We start from the raw sequence: 19,294 nt of genomic DNA, 5'->3' as shown, positions 1-19,294 counted from the left end.
AAAAAAAACGCACATAAGTCGTTCTACAAGACACACGGTCGAAAAATTCAGAAAAACATTGCGTCTTATACACCGGAAAATACGGTACTTGAAAGTTCCCAATTTAGAGCTGCACTGTGTATGAGAAGTCGCCAATCCTGAATATCCATTCAAAGATCTGTGTTTCTGGGAACAATCGCACTATGTGTAAGCCAATGACCAAACACTAATCAGTCATTAGTGTGACCTTTTAAGCTCCATGCATACGGTTTAGCTTAATTTCAGTTTAACATGTTAATAAAAGAATCTATTATAAATATTGCTCTCACCTTCAGTCTAGCAATGCTTTGGCTTAGTTCATCAAAGGTCAGAGGCACAGCTGCAATGTTCAATGAGGCACCTCCAGAAACTGCCAGCAGCTCACCAAAGGCCTGTTTCAGCTCAGTCAAGGCTCCCTGAAGAAAAAAAAAAGAAAACATTAGTCATAGTGCCCTTAATAGACAAAGCCAGTCTAAACTTCAAGTGAAATAAAGTGGTACAGCAATGCTAAAAAACCTCCACATACATTAGCATAAATATGAACTGAGAGATAGTTTCAAAATGACAGTGCGAAGCACTCGTGAAGTCCTAAAAACGCATCATTCACACGTGTGAGCAAAAAATCTAGAGGCAACAGGAAGGTCCTGAAAGAGAATATGCATACCAACAAAGCAAATATAGCATACCTGCCTAAAAAAATGTATAAGTGTTTTTCATGTTTTTCACGGGACCATAAAAAAAAGGCGTAAGAGCCGGGAAATGCAAGAGCCGACAAACAGGAAAAATTGAGAAATGAGAGTAGTGTTGAACTGCAAAAATTTTATTTTAATTCTTACGTGTGAAAAAAAAGTCACAATTTCGCCCGAAAGCCAAAGTATCGATTGCGATTGCAAATTAGTAGACAGCTATACAAAGTAAGGATAGTAGTTCAATTGTCCGTATAAGCTTGTAAACATTTGTTTATTAACTATACAGTAGAACCCCGCTGTTACGTTTTTCACGGGACCGTAAAAAAAAAACGTAAGAGGCGGGAAACGCAAGAGCCAGGAAACAGGAAAAATTGAGAAATGGGAGTAGTGTTGAACTGCACACAATATTATTTTAATTCTTACGTGCGACAAAAAGTAGTTTTGCCCGACAGCCGAAGTATCGATTGTGATGAGCTATACAAAGTAAGAATAGTAGTTTTATCGTCTGTATAAACTTGTAAACGTTCGGTTATTAACTAATTAACAAACATGGTGTCATCGCCCACAGGCAAACATGAACACATCACACTCGATGAGCGCGGACACGCGCAGTTAAGCGCCGCTGCAGAAGCGAGCGAAGTGACCTTCGTGCTGTTGTCTATCGCTTCAACCCAAACTGAGCGCCGAGAACACGCAGCACGCACAAAGCCACGAGCCGCCGACGCACCTACACTGCGTAGAATCTGCCCCCACGCAGATCGCTTTCAAGATAAGGCCCGCGATACCGCGCGTGCGCCGCCGCGATGCCAGAGCACAACGCTGCCCGATACCCCCCCTCGCTCCCTCGCTGGTGGCTCGAGCGCAACGGAAGGAGGCGCGCCTCCTCCCTGCTTTTCTTTCGCGTGCGAGACGCGGTCGTCGGCTCCCCTCGCAAGTTTCACTCGCACATTCAGAATACGGCCGCGCGGCTTCCCTCGCACGCTTTCACTCGCACATACAGCATACGGCGCGCGGCGACGTATGCTGTATGTGCGAGTGAAAGCGTGCGAGGGGAGCCGACGACTGCATCTCGCGCGCGAGAGAAAGCATACGGCGCGCGGCGACGTATGCTGTATGTGCGAGTGAAAGCGTGCAAGGGGAGCCGACGTATGTGTCTCACGCGCGAAAGAAAGCGTACGGCGCGCGGCGACGGCGTTATCGCCCTTGGACTTTATACGGAACATCTATGAGCCAAAACCAATTTTAGGGCCGCAACGCGTCATAGACACTATCTTTAGATAGCAAAAGCGGATATCAAAGGCCATACTTTTGCTGGCGGAAACCGAAAATATGTAATAAATGTCGCCCCCAGCACTTTGGGCGGCCAATGCCATCGTCAAGCAACCAAGCCAAGCGACATGAAAAGTCAAAATGGCCGCTCGGGCCGGCGCGGTGTGGCAGTTCGCAACGTATGATGCGGGAACGGTCCCACAGTTGCGACGTAACAGCGGGGTTACCAATGCATTGGGTTCTATGGGAGCTGTGCCGGGACCGGCCGAAAACGACGTAACAGCCGGGAAAACGCAGCACCCGGGAACGTAACAGCGGGGTTCTACTGTATCAGCAAGTATGGAGTCAGTGCGGACACCCGCTCTCAAACGCTGGCGTGCGGAAGCACCGCAGCAACAGCGAGCAAAGTGACCTTCGTGCTGCTGTCTATCGCTTCAACGCAAACTGAGCAACGAGAACACACAGTATGCACACAGCTACAAGCCACCGATGCACCTACACTGCGTAGACTCTGCCGTCAACGCAGATTGCTTTCATGATATAGCCCGTGCGACCGCGCACCACCACGCAGTACGCACTTAACCCTCCCCCTCGCTCCCTTGCCGGTGCCTCGAGCACGACGGAAGACGCGCTTCTTCTTTCAAGAATCTCCTACCACTTCCTCCCCGCTTTTCTTTCTTGCGTGCACGAAATTTGGCCGCAGTCGTCGGCTCCCCTTGCACGCTTTCACTCACACATACAGCATACGGCGCGTGGTGACGGCGCTATCGCTCTTTGACTCTAAACGGAACATCTATGCACAAAAACCATTTTAGGGCCCCAACGCATCATCGACACCATCTTTAGATAGCAAATACGAAACTCAAAGGCCATCCTTTTGCTGGGGGAAACCGAAAATACGTAATAGGTGTCGACCCAGCAAGTTGTGCGGCCAATGCCATCATCAAGCCACCAAGCCAAGCGACATGAAAAGTAAAAATGGCCGCTCGGGCCGGCGCGGGGGGCCAGCGCATGATGCAGGAACGGTCCCACAGTTGCGACGCAACAGCGGGGTTACCAATGCGTTGGCTCCTAAGGGAGCTATGCCGGGACCGGCGTAAAACAACGTAACAGCATGGAAAACACAGTACCCGGGAACGTAACAGTGGGATTCTACTGTAACTACATAGGAGGGAGGGGAGGGGGAGGAAAAAAGTTTCGGACAGTGGAGAATGAGATGAAGTAACCAACACAACATATAATGAAGGCGGGCGCGCCACCACTGGAAATCCTGGCAAGACAGTCGGCTTGACAGAGCATGAGGAATTATGTAGCCACCGCAGCTGCCATGTCATAATTAAAAGGCAGGGGGCAAGCCGTCAACAGCACCAGGATTCCAGTTTTCTCGTCACGCTCTGTCATGCTAAACCTTGGCCTCCAACAAGCATTCCACTGCTTTCCTGGCTGCAGACATCCGTCGTGCAGTCATTGGAGCAGACTTCTTGCACAACTATGGACTCCTTGTCGACGTTCAACGATGCCGTCTCTTGGATTCCGTGACCGAGCTATCTGTTCCAGGCGTCCCATCATCAGGCACATCACCGACCGCACCTATTTCTGCCTTGTTGGACATACCTTTCACCGCGCTCCTATGCGAGTCTCCCACCTTGACGCACCTGCCTGACTGGACACAACCGGTGCAACATGACGTGTGCCATCACATCATCACCTCTGGCCAACCAGTCTATTTCCGACCCTGACGTTTGTCCCCGGAGAAACTCAAAAACACTCGCGTGGAGTTCGAACATATGCTGGAACTTGGCATCATCCGCCCTTCCTCCAGTAATTGGGCATCACTTCACATGGCGCCTAAGAAGACATAGACTGGCGCCCATGCAGCGATTACCGGGCACTAAACAATGTTACAGTTCTTGATCGCTACCCTCCCCTGAACAATCAGAACTTCTCGGTAGCGTCGCACGGCACGACAATCTTTTCTAAGATCGATCTCGTTCACGCCTATCATCAACTACCGGTCGCTGAAGAAGACATTCCCAAGACCGCCATCACCACACCCTTCGGTCTTTTTGAATTTCCCCACATGCCTTTCGGCTTAAGGAATGCGGGCCAATCCTTTCAGCGTTTCATCGATTCCTTCACCAGAGGCCTTTCGTGTATGCATACATTGACAACCTTCTCGTCGCAAGCTTTTCCGCAGAAGAACATCTTCGCCACTTGCGGTTGTTGTTTTCATGCCTTACCAGTAAAGCGATTGTCATCAACGCCGCCAAGAGCGAATTCGGTCAACCCAAACTCGAGTTCCTCAGTCACATCGTCGACGCTAACGGCATTCGACCACTGTTGTCCAAGATTCGCGTCATCGAAGACCTTCCCCGACCCGACCACATTCACCAAGCTTCACCAATTTCTACCGCCGATTCATCACCGATTGCGCACGACTTATGGCTCCACTAACATTCTTCTGGTGAACAAACGTAAAGAAGTGCTTCAGTGGAATGAAGAGGCCACTAACGCTTTCACAACTCGGAACTCGCTGACACCACGCTGCTTAGACACCCAAAGCCAGATGCGCCCACTGCCATCATGACCGACGCTTCAAACGCCGCCGTTGGTGCCGTTCTGCAGCAATTCATCGACAATGCGTGGCATCCACTCTATTTTTTCTCCAAGAAACTGAAGCCTGTGCAGTCTCGCTACAGCGTGTTCGGCCGTGAATTACTCGCCATTTACCTGGCTATCAGACATTTTTGCCATTTCCTAGAAGGCCGTGCATTTACTGTCTTCCCAGACCGCAAGCCCCTTGTGCTCGCAATAAACCGCTCAGCGTCTTGTTACTCGCCCCGCTAGAGTCGACACCTTTCCTACATCTCCGAGTTTACAAGAACGTTCCGCCATATCAAGGGCACCGACAATGTTCCAGCTGACGTTCTGAGTCGTGTCAATGCTGTTTCCACATTGACACCGGAGGCTTTCATCATCAATGTCGACTTACTCGGTAGTCAACAGCGCGACGATACCAAACTTCATACACTCCGGAATTTGTCAACGTCCCTGAAATTGGAGGACGTCGTTGTGACTCCAGATGGTACGTCCGTCGTCTGCGACACTTCTACCGACACACCTAGACCATACATTCCTGCATCCCTTTGCAGACGTCTATCCGCCGTGCACAACCTGTCGCATCCTAGCATACGCGCGACACAGAGGCTTCTTTCCAATCGTTTCGTTTGGCCTCGACTAAACGCGCAAGTTTGTGATTGGGTTTGCTGCTGCTTGTTGTGTCAACGCTCTAAGATCCAGCGTCATCCCATCCCAGTTGCCAAGTCTTTTCTTCTGCCGGATGCTCGTTTTGACACCGTGCACCTGGACCTCCGTCAGCCCTCTCGCACCTTCGAAAGGTTACTGCTATAAACTGACATGCATCAACCGCTGTACACGGTGGCCAGAAGCTACACCTATATCTGAAATCTCAGTGCCCACTGTTGCAGCAGCTTTCGTGTCTACATGGAATGCAAGGTTCGGCTGCCCATCCACAATAGTCACCGATCGTGGTCGGCAGTTTGACTCGGCACTCTTCAATGAGCTGCTCAAACTACTTGAAACGATGCGTTTTCACATAACTGCATACCACCCACTGTCCAATGGGCTTGTTGAATGTTTTCACAGGAATCTCAAAGCCTCCCTTATGGTGCATGAATTGCCGGAGAAGCGGGTTCTCCATTTGCCTCTCGTCTCACTTGGCATCAGAGCCGAAGTCAAGAGCAACCTAGGTTGCTCCTGGGCTGAGCTAGTCTACGGCACTCACCTACGCCTTCCATGCGATTTCTTTGTCGCCACCAGCAAAACACCTATGCCATCACCTGCTGACTATATTGCCGAACTGCAAGCTTTCTTCAGCCAGATACGCCCCATGCCTACAAGTTCGCAAGAAGCGAGGTCTCCGTACGTTTCTCCCACACTCACCTCTGTTAACACCTTTTCGTGCAACTGTGCCGTGTGGAAGCCTTTGCAGCCGCACTACTCTGGGCCATATTGTGTTCTCGACCATTGTCCCACGACTTTTGTTGTGAACGTCAACGGCCGATCAGACAATTGCCCTGAAACGTCTTAAACCCGCCTACATTGAAGCACCCGTGCCATCGGCCCCACCAATGTGCGACGCAACCCTGCTGCATCGATTGACGCCGCCTTCGAACGTGACGCCCAAGACCAATGCCAAGACACATGGACTTTTCATCATTCGTCGAATTTCCTCCTCTCTAGGGGTAGGGGGGGAGGGAGCCCTCTGTAATGGCAGCAACATCGGCGACACATGAGAATTAGGTAGATGCTCGCGTCTACACGAGGCATGAGCGGTTGGCACGCGCCGGCACGGGCTGGCGTTCCAAGACAGATTGAACATGCTACGCTAAGAGATCGAGTGTCGGTTTTTCCTCTCCCTCGGAAGGCCGAGACTTTACCGGTCTACATGGTCGTTTGTCGCCACAAGCCAAAGAGAGTCATCCTGCGAAATCCAAATGACAAACTTATTTCCCGCAAGGCATTTCTTAAGCCTAAGGCTCTAAAATGTAGCCATGATGGCTGCAGTGTGAACCAACTAGAAAAAAAATATGGTGGCACGATTTTGCTGTTTATCCGGCTTTGTCTAGCTCATCGATGGCAACGGTGCTTTAAACAAGCCTCTTGTGGGCAGCTGTGTACACACCACATTGCAATAATTTAGACATGCTATCAAATGAATACAAGGTCTGTTAGAAAAGTATCCGACCTTATTTTTTTTCGCGAGCACCTGATGAATATGAAACAAGCGCGCTTGCATCAGCCGACCTTGAACCTTCGTGCGCATGTGCGAACTTTTTCCCGCCTGCCGATAGCGTCAGTTTCTGGGACACGTTTGAGTGAGGTAGTGCGCAGTGCTCTCGTCGGTTTTTTTCATTGCAAGGAAAATGGCGGAGCGACTGGAGCAGCCCTACTGCATCAAATTTTGCCAGAAACTGGGCAACAGCCAAGTGGAAACCATTCGGAAGATTTAGATCGCTTTTGGTGACGGTGCTGTGAGCAGCACACAGATTAAGTAGGGAGTGGTACAACCGGTCTAAAGACGGCCGCACATCGGTGTGAGCGAGCCACGCTCCGGTCGGCCATCAACATGCCGAAATGACCAGGTCATTGCCGAAGTGAACGCTGTAGTGATGCGGGACCATTGTGTGACTATCCGAGAAATTGCGGAAGAGGTGGGCATCAGCATTTTTTCTGCACATTCCATTATCACCGAAGATTTGGCCATGAAGAGAGCTGCAGCGAAATTCGTGCCGAAGCTGCTCACGGTGGAGCAAAAGCAACTTCGCACTTGATTCAGACTTTTTTGGCGAAAAACCAAACCCTGTAGTTCAACAGGCTCCTTACTCTCATGATATGGCCCCCTGCGGCTTCTGGGTGTTTCCCAAAATCAAGAGGCCATTGAAAGGAGTGTGATTTCAGACAAGAGAGGACATTATGGCTGCTGACAGCTGAGCTAAATGACAGTTGAGCTAAACTCCATTCCGAAAGAGGCCTTCTCGGAATGCTTCCAACAATGGCAGCACCGCTGGCAGAAGTGCATGGAGTCCCAAGGAGACTACTTTGAGGGGGATTAGGTTTCGAACGCTTCAGTTATGCCATTTTTTTTTTCGACCAAAGATCGGATACGTTTCTAACAGACCTCGTATATCTTAGATTCATACCGAGGAATTGGGTACATTTTGTTCAGTTTCCTTTTTCGATACTACTGTATACACTCGACTAAGGGCCGCGCTCGTGTAAGTGCCGCTCCCCCCAACTTGACAGTCCAAATTTTGAAAAAAAATATATGTCGCCAGAAAACGGCAGCATCATCGCGTCTCGCGTACGGCACATTTCGCGGGAGCCACCAGATGGCAATAGCTGTCCTGTGGCTTCGTCACGGGCGCTATCAGTGAGCTTCGGGCGCACGGCACTATCTGGGAGAGCTTGTCGCTTTTCTCGCCAGCGCCAATGATCCTTTGTGCCGCCGTTCATTTTGACAACTGTCTATAGCACAACCGCTTGCGAAGAAAAGAAAAAACACTTAACCGCATACGATGCTGTGTTCAAACTTCAAGCTGTCGCATACGCTGAAAAGAATGGAAAACGTGCAGCCGGCTGGAATTTGCATGTCGACGACAAGTGCGTGCGTCGGTGGTGCGGCCAAAAGGAAGAGCTGGCATAGGTTTTTGCATACGTGGATAGAAAACTGAACAAAAATTTCAGACTTCCATGGAAGGGCCGCACCCCATCAAAATCGCGAAAAAAAGTGTGGCCCTTACACGAGTGTATACGGTACATGGCGTATCGACCGAGAACTCGAAATCCCCGCCATGACTTACACCATGATGCACTGTACTCAAGAAACACAATAAAAAGAACACCCTGAGAGTCGCGTCATCTTGGTACTCTGAAAGGAGTGTGCTTATGTATCAGCATTATCTCGAAGACGGCTAGCTAATTGCTCAACTGGCAATGATTCGACGATTTTGGCAGACACCTCGCCAGACAGCTCCTCAGCATTCGGGACGAAATGTCTGGCCAAGATAAGTGCTCCTGCGAAGCTTCCATACAACGTTTTTCTTTCTTTTTTTTGACCGTTTTTCTTTTTGACCTGTGGCTGCACCACTGTGGCTGCAGCTTGCATATATGCCAGCATTCTGTTTTGTGGGTTTCCTATAAAGCTGGCGTGCTGCATTGTTTAATAGAAAGCTTTAAGCTGAGGCCTATCGCGGATTCTGGTATCTCCAATACATCTGAAATGCAGAAATGCTTTCATGAGAAAACCGCAGAACCGATTTCAATTTGTTGCATTTAAGAGAGAAAGGTCAATTAAAGTGACTTCAACAATTACAACGCTGATTTAGGTCATGTAATTTTTTACAATTGCCCATATTCGGTAAATTCGAAAAAAAATGGAAGCATGAAGTTTACAAATCCATAATTCAGAATCAAAAACAAATATCACATTTCTACAAACTGCACCTATGGGAGTATCTAAAGCAGACACTTACTTTATGAATTTACAACTTTTGTGTTGTTACAATGTTTAAAAGAGTTTTGGAGATGTCATTCACAAATTGCAGAGTGCAATATTTCAGGGTGACGTGCACTTTTGTACACTTTAGATGTATTATTAAGCGCAGTTGAAAGAATTACAATATATTTTTTAGTTTCTGACGTACAGAGTTGTATACTTATTGTTTTGTTTTTGAAATATTGCAATATTTATGAAATTTTGTACAAAAATGTTGGCAGCCTAAATAAAAAATTTCTCTCTGAAATCACTACATTTTAAATTCTCCTTCTAAATTCGGTGCAGTGGTTGCTCAGGAAAATTATTGCCAATGTCAATGTATTTAGATGGGAGCCCCCGAGCTAAAGCTTTCCCTTAAAAGGAAGTTTTAGCTTGGGCTCAACTGTCGTGCCACCTATTCAAATAGATGTACAGTGAAATCTCGATGATACGAATCTCATGGGGTCACGAAAAATATTCGTATTAGCCAAAATTCGCATCATCAAAACACAATTAAAACTAGCTAAATTAAAGAGTCGGAGGTGAACTCACTCAGGCACGCGTACGTAAAAAGCATTTACAGTATAGATCACTTATAACGTAACTGTTTATAGTGCAGAACTGGCTACAACGCGGCCTTTTCCAACTCCCGTTTACCCTCCCGTAGAACTCCATGTATACGCATACTGCTTACAGTGCAGCCGCGTGAGACGAAATACCGGTTAAATGTGGCTTCCGCTGGAAAATCTCGCCGACAAGGGCGGTAGCGAGCACGCTTCCCAACGAGGTGCACCCACCGACGGGAGAGGAGATCAACGAAGGCGATGCAGAGGAGGAGCATGAGACGTGGAGCATGAGTCCAAGGGCAATAAAATTGTCACCGCGCGCCGTATGTACGAATGAAAGTCCGCCTTTCGCGCGGGGGACGCGCGCCTTCACGCACGGAGAGCGAACGCACAGCGGAGAGCAAACGAGACTTCCGTTCACGGCCGGGCGCACCAGTCGAGCCCAGCCCCGCTTCCGTCGCACGAAAGGGCAGGGGGTATGGGAGGAAGGGAGGGAGGGGGGGGGGGGCGACGCTGTGCTGCGGGGAACCAAATCTTGCAACCGGGCGCAAGGGTAACTGGCGACGCAATCTCCCACCGAAAGGAGCAAAGCGGGAAGGCAGCGCAGGACAGAGGGAGGGGGGGGGGGCGGCTTCTACTCTGCCAACAAATGCGTTCTTGTTCTTTGCGCCTGTGCCAGCTGTCAAGGTTGTCGCGCGCATCGTATCTTGAAAGCGACCTCCACAGGGCTCTGACCTTTGTATGCGCTGTGCTTACGCCGCTCAGTTTCCGTCGAAGCGATAGACTGCATGAAGCTTCGCTCGCTGCGGCGGCCGCACGCAAAAACAAGAAAAGTGCCACCGCGTCAAACTATTCGCACCCAGTCGCGGCCTCCGTGCTGTCCGGCGCTGCATCCGCGCCTCTGCACCAAAAGAGAAAGGGAGAAAGTGCGTGACTGTGTGCTGTTCTTTTTCGAGGCCGTCGGTGGGGCGGCGTTTATTCGTATCAACCGACGCAGGTCGAAAATCGATTCGTAACAACCGTTCTCTAGCACGTTGCAAAGTAATGGGGTTCAGCCGGGACCACAGGAAAATTCGTATCATCCGAAAATTCGTATGAGCCGTGATCGTATGATCAAGATTCCAGTGTATAAAGCAGAAAGGTCTTTCTGAGATAACGACTGGACCAATTTTAATCAATTTTGGTGCACTTAAGAGAGAAAGTTTATTTCTAGTGACGGATGGAAGCGAAAGTTTGATTTAGGGGCTGAATACTTTTAAAAGGAATGTTCAAAAATTGGCAAGCTCAAAAAAAAAAAGATAAAGCACAAAGTTTAGAAATTTGTACCTTTGTACCAAGAACAGATATTGAACTTCTGTGAACTTATTCCCTGAAAAGCATCCAAAGCGGACAAATGTGATATATCACTACATATCTTACATGAATTTGTCAAATCGTTTACAAGGGTTTTGCAAAAGTCCTACTCGCATATTAGGGGCCAATTTGACAGCTATATATACCACAACAATTCTGTCAGGTATAGATTTACTATGGTATGGTAAAGCTTTATTGAGATAGGGATGGCTTATCGGCCTGTCAAGGGTAAAGGAGTTGGGGAATTGGGAGATGAGGACAGGGCCAGCCACCAAGGAATGCTATAAGATGCAATTTACAGCATTGTAGTATTGTTTTACATTGTTGAATTACAGAACTGTAAATGCGATAGCCTCGTTTTCTGAAAATTTAGTTTTAAGCAATTTCTATTAAAACATTCACGGTTGAAATAAACATTTTGCTACCAACAATCACTAGATTTTAACTTTTTCTTTTAAATACAACAATCATCAAATTTGGTTTGGTTGTTGCTAAAGCTTCCTTTCAAGTTCCAGTTAGAATAATATATTTGTTGGTAGGATGTTTGTAAAATTGCTTGGGAAGGAAGAAGAGGAAAGAAAGGAAGGAGGGCTAGATGTTAATGCGAACAGCATCTGGTTGGCTAAAAATCACAGAAAGCTTCCTTCTAGAATTCTATAGCATTTAGATTAAACAATTTAGGAGATGCTACTGGCCGTGTACACCAGAAAAGTTAAAAGCGGTACGCTTCAAGGTGCATTTACAAACTTCCTGTTTTTCTCTAATTATTCTCAATATACGACTGAAATATTATCAAGATACAACGTGACGACGACGAACAAGGGAGAAGTGGCACATGCACGTTCTGAGCACAAGCGCAACCCGAGGGGCGCCAATGAGCCAGCTGCGGAAGAAGACGAGGCTCAAGCCAATGCTGATGATAGTTTTCTGTACACAGGCGATTTCGCCTGGCCACATACAATTTCGCCTAGACATAAAGCTTCGCTTTAAAAAGTGAACAATACAATTTGAAAATGACAGACATTGAAAGCCAACACCAAGTACCCACACTAACAGCTCACTTTGATAAGCACGACATTGTGACGATTCGCTTGGTCAGCATCTTTTGCGATCTCTTTGTGGGCTTGCAGCTGCTGCCGAAGTTCCTCAGAGGCCGCATCGCGCTCAGCTCTCAATGCGGGCAGTTGGTGCTGCAACAAAGTAAAAGTAGCACTGACTGATTGTGTCACATTTTATGATAAATTTCACACAGTCAAACAAATTGCATGAATTTTTTTTTGTGTGTCTAAAGTGTACACCAGATGCTGACGTGATGACTGCATTCAATTACGTAGCATATTAACTTTACTTCTACTAAATAATATCCAATTGCAATCTAGATTAAATTTATATAAAATACAGCTTCATTTTCCACTTTTGACAGCAGGAAGACAGTCTGAATATCATGCCCCATAACCTACTTATCAGGAGGATTCTTTGCATAAAAGAGGAAATTGTCACCCACCTGACTAGCACAAAGCCACAAAGTTCGAGTTCGAGTGAGCCTTAAGCAAAAAATGTATTTTGTGAGAGTCTCAATGAGTTCAGATTACTTTGCTGACCTATGCCCTTTGATGCAAGCATCACGCCACTTTGGAAATCTTGTTGCCACATTCTAGAAGTTACTTGGGTGTTATATATGATGGGCACACGCATCCTACGAAGACGTTTTACTGCACTCTTCACAACAATTTACTTCAATAAACGAAAACAAAAGCTACAGTATTTACTCCTAGACAGAAGTAAAGCAGGATACCCAGAAACAGGAAAACTTATATGCGAACAATCACCAAAAGAAGTTAAACTATATTTTAGACAACATGGAGAAACAAAAAGTATTTTTTCAAAATTAGAACTGAAAATATACATACAGTGGAACCCCGATTATATGACCTTATCAGGACTACACAAAAATGTCGTAAAATAATACCAACAAAAATTATGTCAAGAATTTACAGTTTCACGTGAAGATGTTGCGAGGAGCTTCAATTTGCTATGAACCTATACACTGCAGGACTCAAAAAACCAAAACCGCCCCCAAAAAATAAATGTGAAAAGAACACTCCATTAAGGAAGCCAATCCGACTTTATTGGAGAGGTTTAGTATACCATGCATCGTGACCCACGCTCGCCAGCATTCTATAACGTTTTTTGCTTTTTACAGACTTTTGAAATTGGTTTATTTTTATGGATTTTTTTAGCTACGCAGCAAGAGCCGTCTTTTAAGCTTATTTATGCCTACAAGGCGGTCACCTACGACGTCGCCACCAGCATGGACAAATCTCCAAATATTGTCGATGGCATTCAGCACATCCACGAACACACACAGCAGCATCTGTAACAATGTCCTTGTCCGAGGTGGCAGCCAGCAGTGTTGGGTAAGACGACCCAAGCAAGACCGGAAACTCCACGACAGACACTTGAGAAGTCTTGTGGCCTTCCTGTGGCAAATCTGTTCGATCTTCGCACATGCTTTTCTGCTTTCCATACGTGCTAGGGCGGAATTCTCAGGTGATCATTTACCAAAATAGTTTCACTTACGCGAAACTAAGCAATGGACGCGTCGGAGTATGTGGCCAAAACCGCTGTGAGCACTGCACGAAGACACCGGGCATGACATATTGCCAAGAACACTAACGGGAGCAGGTGCTGCTGAGAGAAAATGCCGAGAGAAACTACAATATGTCAAAGAAGCAATAAAGACAGGTGGTGGTTGAGCAACGTGAAGAGGTGGATGGGAAACGAACGAAGAGAAGGCAGAGAACGCAAGAAAAAATCATGAATCATTCCACTCTGTGAAGGTGGACCACCAGCGAAGCTGTTTAGAGGGGTGACAGAATTTTGAACAAAGGTACGAACATATTTATTGTCCTGACTGGTGGTCATTATAACGATAGGTACGCACACACATTTGCGTATCACTTCTGTTATTAAAGGGCCCCTAAACCAGCCAGAGGTCGAAATTTAGTTGTGATGTTGCTGTTGTGCACGAGTCTACAATGAACATGTAGCCGCGAGAATTTTTCGAAATGGTGCCGTAAAAGCGGAGTTACACGCATTTGATGATCGAAATATGGCCCTCGCTCATTTCGCTCTTTAGTTCACTACTCTCCTCGTCAGCAAGGAGGAGACCTTGCCGAGTGCTCCTCCAAATGTCACGTGACATTGGTCATTACCAATGCGCTTCTCAAAACACTGTCCACTTCCAGTTAAGGCACGTGCACGCTAGCGGCAAATATACTGATGGCAAACCAGCCTCCAGTGCCGTAGAACGTCTGACGTACGATCAACAGGCCAATCATGGAGTATTTTTCTTCCTCCATGGGGCTAATAGACGACCGCGAAGCTGCGCGCCTGCGCCACCGGTGACAAAAACATCGGCTGCAGCTTCTGTTCCAAGCAAAATATTTTCCGCTAGATAAAGCGATGCATAAATTGTACATTTTATGAAAAGCGATACCCACTGTCAAACGTCAAACATGTACGAGCGCTCCGATATTTGTCAAGATCAGCTGCAGTGCACGGCTACCGACGGGAGACGACCGGCTCGGCTGTGCTCGCATCGGAGCCGCCGACGACGCTAATATCAGCGTATTTTTCTTTGTGTACAATTATTGCGAAGAGCGATAACAACGATAAGAAAATATTGTGGCTTGTGAGCGTCGGTAATTCCTTCCGAAGCGCCGTTGGCTTTATCTTTGAAGTGAACCGGAAAAGCCGTAGCGACGATATCGGCGCCGTCGAGCGATCAGCGGCAGTCAGGCTGCCGCACAAATGGGTCTCGGTCTCATCCTCTCTACGGCAAGGAAATCTCCGCGTTCACGAGCAAAACCGCCGTCGAATGGCAGCCCACGAATGGCAAACGGCGTGCGGTGAGTTACCGTGCCGGTAACATGGACAGGCCTTAGCCACGACTCAGCGCTTTTCGGCTATCCGCTGTTGCTCCCGTGCCGGCCCGTGCTCATGCGAAGTGTGCCGCTTTGGACCCTGTGTTGCACGCACGTCTAGAAAGGCCAGCACTGTCACACTTTCTTTGCGCAGCTAATCTGACCGTTAAGCACGACTGTGTTGAAACGCGAGCGATTTGGCACTTGCGTTGCAGGATGTAATTACTGATTCGCAAGTGCACACAAGCGAGCAACACGAGCAGGGAGCGCACGTACCTGCTAGCAGACTAACCGGAAGTCGTAGGTTATTGCTTGACCAATCGACATCATCGCCCGCATTGACATCACCAGATGCACCCTGGTGACATCGTGACGACCGCTGGGGATACCGGAAAGGCCAGGAGAGGAGGACGGCATTGTTTCTTTTTTTGTTTTGTGACGCGCCCGCGAGGTGTAGTGCTGCAGCGTTTGGCATCGTTGATCGTGACGGCATTCTGAACTCGATGCACGTGTATACTTGAAATGTTCAAAAAAAATCTAAGGTGCTTTAGGGGCCCTTTAAACCTGTCCGTCGCGTAAGACAATGAATGGCTCATAGCTCTGTAATTGCGGCCTCCCCATTACGTCGACAGAAAAGCAGTCAAATTCTACGCTAGAATGATGAGCGGCAACGGAGCCAGCTGTGGAAGAAGACGACAAACACATGAGCAGTGGCACGAACGTGTTCGCGCGTTTGCGCCGAGCGGCGCCAACGAGCCAGTTCCCGAACAATGAACTTGCCTTAGCCATATACAGCTTCGCTGTAAAAGGAAGCTTGGAGGGAACCCGGAAACCAGTCGGAGCATTCCGCATCCAAATGGTGCACTCCCTTACCTGATGGAGAGGACACCGTGAGGGAGCTGCTAGAAGCTGGCAGTACTTCTCATGTGTCCTCTGTTGGTTCTATGGCAAGTTCACCAAGACTACACTAATGTCACAAAACCCAGGACATTGCATATAGGCGGGTTTCCACAGCGGAATCGGATCATACAACTTTTGGATTTGACAAAATGGACAAACAAGAACACTGACCTTTACAAAAATAAAAACTGCAAATATATATATAGTACCAAGCCACAGCACTTTTCGATGGCCTCTTGAGCTGCTTGATAGCGAGTGACTGCAGAATCCAGGCTTTGAATTGGCTTGGCTATCTGCCGGCAGGTCTCGTAGATATTCAAAGCCATCTCAACAATGTCCTTGACATCAGGGTCACTTGAGAACTGCTCTCTCTGAAGCTTCACTTTTCCCAAAAGCATGAGAATATCTGGCAGCTGTAGAAAAAACAAAAACTAAATTAAGCAGTTGAATTAAGAGCATGATTAGAAATGAAACAATCATTTATTTGCCCTACTACAAAGGGGAAAGGACTACGACAAAATGTTGCAAACAATGCAGCATGAGAAAAAGGTGGGGCACCAGACGGCATTTGGCAGGGTATTGAGGTGCACACATTAATCCTCTGGGCATCCCCGTCATCCATATACGACAGCCAAAGACAAGTCACAAATGGTCATGGAACATATACGACAGCGCCCGAACATTATATAAAAAAACACCTTTTTAAATGTATCACTGTCTAGCATCATTTCATAGGTGCCAACACCTCTCATGACATCTAAAAACATCTTGTACTGGGCTACCTCCCCTTGGCTTCCGCCAGAATTGATATTTCACTTCACGATGGTGGCTGCCATCATGATGGTTTAAGGGGAGACGTGGGTTCTAAAAACTTTTTCTTTAGTTTTGGTTCTATCTTAACTAAACTTCACTGCTTATATCAATTTTTCACACTGATTTCAAATCTATAATTAGTTTTTTGATAGCTACTCTAGTTACGAAAGTATTAAAATCTGGAAATAAATTTCATGAGTACTTCTTACGGGGCTTTTTGGCAATTTATCCTTCTCAAAGACAAAAAGTAAGAGTAAATGCCAAAGACTTGCTCTAGGGGGTCATGCTATTTTTATTTGTTTGAAAGCATTATAAAGGTAAGAAAGGAGACCAACATTGACTGTGAATATATTTTTCTTATCTTCACTAAATTGTTACTTTTGATTGCAATTTATAAAATGACGCTAGAGTAACATAAATAGCATCACCCCCTAGATCATTTCATTACGAATACACTGATACCAAACTTGTTATTGTCACTCCACAACATGATAGAAAAAAGCCCCGTAAGGCTGAGTGCAGTGTGTAAAAACATCGAACTGAGAAAAACGCATCTGAAGTTTAGCCAGCTGAAACTTTTTCTAGAATCCAGCTAAAGCAATATTAATGACATCATTTTGTAGCTCTATTCTTCACGAGAATGACTATACTAAATATATGACTGTACCCTGCCAGAAAACTGGGAAAAGCTTGTCATAAAGCCATGTACTGCCCCTAAGCCAGCATGAGAAACTACATTTACCACTTCATGTGCCCGTTCCAGTGGCCTGCAAGCTAAATGAATACAAAAATTGTATAATAAAGTAGCCTTTCCATAGACAAATAAACTTACACAATGTTCAAGTCAAAGTCACGCATTTATGGAATATTTATTGAATGACCAAAATTGATTATTGTCATTCAACAACACTTCGATCTACAGCATGCCAGGGCTGTATATGCAGGGTTCTTTGCTGGCTTGTGCCATTTTGAAAGCCTAACCTTGGTATCACTACTGTCTAGATGCTCATTTTGCGACTTCCGAAGCTTTTGTGACTAGCAACTTAAATTTCCGGTATATTGCGCACTATGATGCCAGGGACTCCTTCCAAGATTGCCGAACTTCTCGCGCGCTCAGCTGACTCGCCCACTCAACGCGGTCTTGGATGCCGCTGGATGCGCTGGCTGACGATCCAATAACGCGGTCTTGGATGCCGCTGGACGCGCTGGCTGACGATCCAATGACATCAGATGGGCCGTAGCTATGCCCAGTAGAATCGACGGCGACGTTAATGGGCCGCTTCGGACGCAACAGGTGGTTCCGGCCGTTCCGCTCGTGCCGACGGTTCATGCACCGCGCTGAATAGTGCGCCGTATCAACGCGGTCTTGCGCTGAATGGTATGCCATGTCAACACAGTCTTGGGTGCCGCTGGATGCGCTGGCTGACGATCCGATGACATCAGATGGGCCGTAGAATACACCCAGTAGAATGAACAGCCACGTTAGATGCGCCGCTTAGGACGCAACAGGTGGTTCCGGCCGTTCCGCTCGTGCCGACCGTTCGCGCACCGCGCTGAATAGTACGCCGTATTGTGGGAATTATGAAGGTTCATATTTCCCCGCGTCCTTACGCGCGCCACGGAAGTGAGGAGAGCAGACGCCTTTTTCCCTCTTCCCGTTCGGGGAGCCAAACGGCTTTTCGTGCGGTGGCGCGATCCTCTTGGAAACCGGTTGCAAACGCAGCGGTGACGTGTACGCAGAGCCCCGCGCTCATTGGACCGAGCCCAGAACGAGGCGGGGCGGTCGCGATCGGCGCGACCGGCGCACGCCGGAGAAAGGAGAGACGACTGCGAGCTGCGACGAAGGACGGAGCTCAGGTAACCATCTTGTTCCCTTCCTTTGTCGTGCCCTACCTCGTTCGACCACTATCGACCACGACAAACGTCGAGGTCGACTCTACAGCCTGCTTCCACGCGAATTCCCATGGAGCAATAAACCCTTTTTATACTTGTTACACTATCGTGTGTTGTCGTGTTTCTGCCTGTCTTTGTACCGCCGAACCCCGGTAGTACAAGGCAAGCACACGGGAGTTGGCCGTCAAGTCTAAGCCTTACGACAAAGGCGGCTTGAGAGAACCCGGAGACTACAGTATCAACGCGGTCTTACGCTGAATGGTATGCCATATCAACACAGTCTTGAGTGCCGCTGGATGCGCTGGCTGACGATCCGATGACATCAGATGGGCCGTAGAATACGTCCAGTAGAATGAACGGCCACGTTAGATGCGCCGCTTAGGACGCGGTGGTTCCGGCCGTTCGGGTAGCGCGCCTTCGTCCGCGATCTTCAGCCGTGTGTTAGATGGATGCTTTCGTTTCATTCCGTAAGATTAACGCGTTATCTTCAGACGAGCTCAAGACGAAAAGACGGTGGGTGCGCAAGCCGCGTGAACACAAGCGTAGCAGACGACCGCGAGAAACCGGGAGCAACGGAGATACAGCGGCGCACGCAAACAAACAAAAAAAAAGCAAAATGGCCGCCTCGGTGGGCGCGCCAGCCAATGGGGGGCTCGTCTTGCGCGCGCGCTCTCCGCCCAATCAGAGGCCCGGAACCACCCTTCGGAAAAGCGGCGAGAGCGGTCGTTCAGCTTGAGCGGCGCCATTTTGAGCTGGCGCAAAATGCTCACAAAGAAAACAGCTACAAAACAAGCCCAAGATGTCGGCGGT

At 47.8% G+C, this 19,294-nt stretch overlaps 1 protein-coding gene across 2 annotated transcripts in view; it reads right to left on the bottom strand.

The window, feature by feature from the left end:
- Window positions 1-19,294, bottom strand: part of LOC119443052 (serine/threonine-protein kinase 31-like) — a 205,961-nt gene that overhangs the window by 143,210 nt on the left and 43,457 nt on the right. For both annotated transcript variants that reach the window (XM_049660456.1, XM_049660457.1), the window contains exons 6-8: window positions 15,988-16,191; window positions 12,014-12,142; window positions 309-434 (exon numbers count right to left, since the gene is read on the bottom strand). In XM_049660456.1, the coding sequence (XP_049516413.1) occupies window positions 309-434; window positions 12,014-12,142; window positions 15,988-16,191 (459 nt within the window). The remainder of the gene's footprint in view (window positions 1-308; window positions 435-12,013; window positions 12,143-15,987; window positions 16,192-19,294) is intronic.

This window comes from Dermacentor silvarum, chromosome 1, assembly GCF_013339745.2.
Source record: "Dermacentor silvarum isolate Dsil-2018 chromosome 1, BIME_Dsil_1.4, whole genome shotgun sequence".
Taxonomy (NCBI): domain Eukaryota; kingdom Metazoa; phylum Arthropoda; class Arachnida; order Ixodida; family Ixodidae; genus Dermacentor; species Dermacentor silvarum.
This window is presented reverse-complemented; position numbering and strand designations above follow the sequence as displayed.